The sequence below is a fragment of the Colobus angolensis genome, unplaced genomic scaffold (genome assembly GCF_000951035.1).
Source record: "Colobus angolensis palliatus isolate OR3802 unplaced genomic scaffold, Cang.pa_1.0 Scaffold222, whole genome shotgun sequence".
NCBI classification, from domain to species: domain Eukaryota; kingdom Metazoa; phylum Chordata; class Mammalia; order Primates; family Cercopithecidae; genus Colobus; species Colobus angolensis.
In genome coordinates this window covers 619,109-625,759 of record NW_012115400.1, presented here as the reverse complement: position 1 = coordinate 625,759, position 6,651 = coordinate 619,109, and the positions used below count along the sequence as shown (strand labels likewise).

At 46.2% G+C, this 6,651-nt stretch overlaps 1 protein-coding gene across 1 annotated transcript in view; it reads right to left on the bottom strand.

Moving 5' to 3' along the window:
* Positions 1-684: 684 nt before the first annotated feature.
* ZNF789 (zinc finger protein 789) overlaps positions 685-6,651 on the bottom strand; it is a 19,271-nt gene continuing 13,304 nt past the window's right edge. Inside the window, exon 4 of the mRNA XM_011943812.1 lies at positions 685-848. Coding sequence (XP_011799202.1) covers positions 811-848 — 38 coding nt within the window. The 3' untranslated portion in view covers positions 685-810. The remainder of the gene's footprint in view (positions 849-6,651) is intronic.

Genomic DNA, 6,651 nt, shown 5'->3' with positions numbered 1-6,651 from the left:
AGTGGCACGATCTCGGCTCACTGCAGCCTCTGCCTCCCAGGTTCTGGCAATTCTCCTGCCTCAGCCTCCCAGGTAGCTGGGATTACAGGCACACACCACTACACCTGGCTAATTTTTGTATTTTCAGTAAAGACGGGGCTTCACCATGTTGGCCAGGCTGGTCAACTCCGGGCCTCAGGTGATCCACCCGATTTGGCCTCCCAAAGTGCTAGGATAACAGGCGTGAGCCACCACGCCCGGCCAAGATTTCTTAATCTTAGTCTCTTCATCTGGGAAGTGGGGATGCCGATCTTCCTCCCACCTCACAGGGCAGCAGCGATGAAGAAGTGGGATAATAGATGCCCAGCACCTGGCTCTGCGTCTGGCACACAGAAGGGGCTTCACTAACGTGCCTTCCCTTCCTCTTCCTGATTCCACTCGCCTGGGTCTCTTCCTCACCCACCTGGGCAAGCACTACCGGAAGCCTTCCTACTCCCAGCTCTCGGTAGATCCAGGATCCACTGCTCGTCCCAGTTCTCCAGCTGACAGATCACCTCAGGTTTGGGAAACTGAAATCCTACTCACGGGGAAGTAAATGGGATGTGGCCGTTAGTGAGTTACAGAGACATGGCCCGGGGGCTCAGTGGCAGGCAGAGATAAGGACAATAATCAGAAGGGCTGGTGAGAATAGAGATTGGCACAATCTTTGTAAATATCTGGCAGTCTTTATTGAAAGCCTGAACAATGTTCATACCTTTGGCTGTGGTCATTTCACTCTTAGAAATATAGCCTAAAGTACAATTGCAACCAAGATGAATGTGCCAGAGACGTTCAGCACAGTGGGATTGCAGCGTCAAACTGGAAATAAACTGAATATCAAAAGGGAACAATTAAATCAAGCGTAGCACATTAATACGGTGAAGGCATAAGTATTAGGCAGATATTAAAAATCCTTGTATTCAATTGTTTATTTTTTTTATTTTTGAGATGGAGTCTTGCTCTGTAACCCAGGCTGGAGTGACAATCTCGGCTCACTGCAACCTCTGTCTCCCAGGATCAAGTAATTACACTGCTTCAGCTCCCAAGCAGCTGGAACTACAGGCACCCACCACCGTGCCCAGCTAATTTTTGTATTTTTAGTAGAGACAGGTTTCACCATGTTGACCAGGCTGGTCTCAAACTCCTGACCTCAGGTGATCCACCCGCCTCGGCCTCCCAAAGTGCTGGGATTACAGGCATGTGCCTCCACACCTGGCTAATTTTTGCATTTTTAGTAGAGATGGGGGTTTCACCATCTTGGCTAAGCCGGTCTTGAACTCTTGACCTCATGATCCACCTGCTTTGGTTTCCCAAAGTGCTGGGATTACAGGTGTGAGCCACCACAGCCTGGCCTGATTATGGGCAACTTTTAGCAGTTCTTCATACCTCACTAGTTACTAGTGAGTAGCCCTTAGTTTTTTTTGTTTGTTTTTTTAAGTCTATACATTAGCAGGTCATAGTTGTATGTAATACAGCAAAGGCATTCTTCTTCAATCTTTTTTTTTTTTTTGAGCTAGAGTCCCACTCTGTTGTCCAGGCTGGAGTGCAGTGGTGTGTTCTCAGCTCATTGCAACCTCTGCCTCCCAGGTCCAAGCAACTCTCCTGCCTCAGCCTCCCAAGTAGCTGGAACTACAGGCACATGCTACCATGGCCAGCTAATTTTTCTATTTTCAGTAGAGACAGGGTTTCACCATGTTGGCCAGGCTGGTCTTGAACTCTTGACCTCAAGTGACTCTCCATTCTCAGTCTCCCAAAGTGCTGGGATTACAGGCGTGAGCCACCGCACCTGGCCCATTCTTCAGTCCTTCAGTTATTCACAACCCGTTCAATGGTCCCCAGCCTGGCGACCACAGGGCAAAGCTTCTATGGCTCCCTTCTCCCTTAACTAGGCTGGAGGGGATAAGGGCATAGAGGGTGCAAGAGAGTGAGCACAACAGCCTAGTAAACTTTTCTCTTTTTTTTTTTTTTTTTGAGACAGCCTCGCTCTGTCACCCAGGCTGGAGTACAGTGACACATCATGGCTCACTGCAGCCTTGAACTCCTGGGCTAAAGCGATCCTCCCACCTCAGCCTTCTCAGTAGCTGGGACTGGAGGTGTGAGCCACCACACCTGGCTTTTTTGTTTTTTGTAGAGACGGGATCTCACTATGTTGCCCAGGCTAACATTTCCTTTGAAGTGTTTCTTCACTAGGACAGCAGATTGGCCACAAAAAGAGGGCCCCATAGAAAAACCCTTTGTTACATTTATTGCTTTTCATGAAAACAATCATGTGATACACACTTGAAGTAGAGGTTAAGTTCTAGTCCTTCAGTGACTGCTTTCCAGTTAATATCACGTGGATATCTGTCCTTTGTGAGTGCCCTGGTGCTTAATAAAGCTTGTGTGCCACTTGAAAGACTTTCCACATATGACACATTGGTAGGGTTGGCTTCCAGTGTGAATGACCTGATGTCGAAAAAGATTCCTCTTAAAACTAAATGTTTTCCCACATTCTCCACATTGAAAGAATTCCTCCTTTGTATGGATTCTTTGATGCTGAATGAGATCCACATTCCGACCAAAGGACTGTCCACATTCACTGCATTTATGGGTGTTTGGTTTGCTGTGAATCTGTTGATGACATAGAAGGGTTGAATGCCGGCCAAAGGCTTTTCCACACTCAAGGCATTTATGGCGTTTTTCTCCACTGTGGATCACCTGATGTCGAATAAGGGTTGAATTCTGACTAAAGGTTTTTTCACATTCGCTACATTTATAGGGTTTTTCTTTGGTATGAATCCTCTTATGTTCAACAAGATACGCAAGCTGCCGAAAACACTTTCCACAGTCATGACATCTGTATGGCTTGTTTTGCAGGTGACACTGTTTGTGGACCGTAAGAGCTGACCGCTGTCTGAAGGCTTGCCCACATACCTTACATTCAAAGGGATTCTCTAAGAAGTGAATTCTTTGATGTTGATCAAACCATGCCTTACGCCTAATGACTTTTCCACATTCACTGCATTCGTAAGACTTTGCTCTCGTGAGAATTTGCTCGTGCCCCAAAAGAAAAGATCTTTGATTGAGGGGTTTGTCATCCTCATCATATCTGCCCTGCTTCCACCTGGTTTGCACATTCTCATCTTGAATAAGGTTAAGGTTTTGAAGGAAGCCCCTGCTGTATTCATCGCCACTAGTAGGGAAAGTAAGCCTGCAACTGTCCACAAATTCTTTACACTTATGTAACTTTTCTGAAAGTTTCTCAGCCGATTCCTGCATTACCACTGATACCTTATATGACTCTAAATCTTCAGAAAACTTCTGTTTTGGAGTTAGCTTTTTCATCTTGTGTCTGGCTTCAGAACCTAGCCAAATAACAAGAAAAGATGTAAATGACCTATCCACTGCAGAAGAAAAAAAGGAAGAGAAGCCAACTGTTAGGGCTCTAGGACAATCAAATGAAGCTAAAAAGTGATCTCTTGTTTACATCGTCAGACTCAAGAGGCCAAAATTCTGAATTTTTCTTTTCTTTTTTTTTTTTTTGAGACGGAGTCTCGCTCTGTCACCCAGGCTAGAGTGCAGTGGCGCGATCTCAGCTCACTGCAACCTCCGCTTCCCAGGTTCAAATGATTCCCCTGCCTCAGCCTCCCAAGTAGCTGGGATTACAGATGCCAGCCCACCGTACTCAGCTAATTTTTGTATTAGTAGAGATGGGGTTTCACCATGTTGGTCAGGCTGGTCTCAAACTCCTGACCTCAGGTGATCCACCTGCCTCAGCCTCCCAAAGTGCTGGGATTACAGGCGTGAACCACTGCACCCAGCCCAAAATTCTGAATTTCACTGGACTCTTCACTGTCATAACAAAAAGAGCTCTCGGCACCAACAAACTCACTAAAAATGCACAGGAGTGTGTATGCCAGAGAATGTGAGAGCAGAGCCCATCACCATTATCAGAAAAACAACTTACTGTAGTAAGTTGTTTGGCACCACTGAGTGGTGCCAAATAAATGTCAAAGAGGTAGCATGTTATGCTTCAAGATACATGCTTTTTGTTTCAGACATGCCTAGGCCAGAGTGCAGTGGCATGATCTCAACTCATTGCAACCTCCACTTCCTGGGTTCAAGAGATTCTCCTGCCTCAGCCTCCCGAGTAGCTGGGATTACAGGCACGCACCACCATGCCCGGCTAATTTTTTTATTTTTATTAGAGATGGGGTTTCGCCATGTTGGCCAGGTGGGTCTCAAACTCCTGGCCTCAAGCGATCTGCCCATCTCGGTCTCCAAAAGTGCTGGGATTACAGGTGTAAGCCACTGTACCCGGCCTAGATACAAGTTTTTAATAACTCTAGGTGAAACATCTGCTTAAAAATGGACAAAGTGTAGGATAGAACAGAAAAGGAACCAGAGGGAAATAGGGACAAAAGCCAACTGACTAGAGCAATGGGTCTCAACTAGGGGTGAGCAAGGTTCAGACAATGTCTGGAGACATTTCTGGTTGTCACACCTGTGGAGGTTCAAATGGCATCTAGTGGGTGCAGGCCAGGGCTGCTACTTAACATCCTAAAATGCACAGGACATGCCCCCATCCCGCCCCCAGAGAATTCATCAGCCCAAAACGTCAATAGTGCCATGGAGAAACCTTGGATGTGAAAAACAGGAGGAGCTGCATCAGGACACAGTAAGTAGAAAAATGCAGATATGTCAGGAAATACGGGAGTAATATGGAAACAAAACAAAGCAAGGGAACAAGAGGCAGCACAGAGAGAGGACAAGTAATGAGGGTGGAATCAAGGGGCATCTAGGATGCCCTGAGAGCTGTTACTTAGAAAACACTAGAGCAGCTGTGTCCGAGCAGTGCTTTTTCCTGCAGGAGAGAGAGGATGAATGTTCTAGACTTGAAGTCAAACCCCACTGTCCACCTCCCAACTGTGAGTTCTTTTTTGAGAGTCTTGCTCTGTCACCCAGGCTGGAGTACAGTCATGTAATCTCAGCTCACTGCAACCTCTGCCTCCCAGCCTCAAGCGGTCCTTGCACCTCAGCCTCCTGATTAGCTGGGACTACAGGCATGCGCCCCCACACCCGGCTTAAATTTGTATTTTTTGTAGAGGTGGGTTTTCACCATGTTGCCCAGGCTGATCCTGAACGCCTGGGCTCAAGTGATCCTCCTGCCTCTACTTCCCAAAGTGCTGGGATTACCGGTGTGAGCCCCCATACCAGGCCTGTGTGAGATTTTTTTTTTTTTTTTTTGAAACAGAGTCTTGCTCTGTCACTCAGGCTGGAGTTCAGTGGCACGATCTCGGCTCACTGCAGCCTCTGCCTCCCAGGTTCAAGTGATTCTCCTGCCTCAGCCTCCCAAGTAGCTGGAATTACAGGCACGTGGCCACCACGCCCAGCTAATTTTTGCATTTTTAGTAGGTATGAGATTTCACCATTTTGGCCAAGCTGGTCTCGAACTCCTGAACTCAAGTGATCTGCCTGCCTCGGCCTCCCAAAGAGCTGGGATTACAAGCATGAGCCACCACGCCCATCCCAACTATTTATTAAAATAGAAAAATGCTGCCTATATATTTTAAAGCAGAATACAAAACTCACATATAGCATGATCCAAATTATTTTTTTCTGAGACGGAGCTTTGATATTGTTGCCCAGGCTGGAGTGCAATGGCACAATCTCAGCTCACCACAACCTCTGCCTCCCGGGTTCAAGCAATTCTCCTGCCTCAGCCTCCGGAATAGCTGGGATTACAGGCATGTGCCACCACGCCCGGCTAATTTTGTATTTTTAGTAGAGACAGGGTTTCTCCATGTTGCTCAGGTTGGTCTCGAACTCCCGACCTCAGGTGATCTGCATGCCTCAGCCTCCCTCCCAAAGTGCTGGGATTACAGGCTTGAGCCACCATGCCTGGCCCCAAATTTTGTTTTAAAAAACTATGTAGTGTGTGTGTTATGTATGTGTGTGTAAGTAATTAATACAGTTTGAGCATCCCTAATCCAAAATGCTCCCAAATCTGAAACTTTTTAAGCACTAACCTGACAGAAGTGGAGACCTCCACACCTGACCTCATGTGACCAGTGGCAGTTAAAACACAGGTGCACAACACACAGTTAATTCAGCCTTCTCCAGGGAAAGATAAAAGGACCTTTAAGATATGTGTCTAAGGTGTATATGAAACATAAGTGAATTTCCTGTTTAGACTTGGGTCAGGTCCTCAAATTATCTTATTACATATATGTGAGTACTACAAAATCCAAAAAAAATCCGAAATCCAGACACTTTTGGTCACCAGCATTTTGGATAAGGGATCCTTGCCCTGTAATAGACAAAGACGGATTGGGGAAAAGTAAACCGAAATGTTAATAACAAGAGTTATTTCTGGAAGGTAGGCCTGCAGGTGATTTTTATTATCTACTCGATGTACTGATGTATTTTCCAAAATTTCTGTGATCAAAATTATTTTTAGAACTAGTAAAATCCATAAAAGAGGGCAGGGATTTAGTAAAAAAGCACTCTCAGCCAGGCATGGTGGCTCACGCCTGTAATACCAGCACTTTGGGAGGCTGAGGTGGGCGGATCACCTGAGGTCGGGAGTTCGAGACCAGCCTGACCAACATAGAGAAACCCCATCTCTACTAAAAATACAAAATTAGCCAGGTG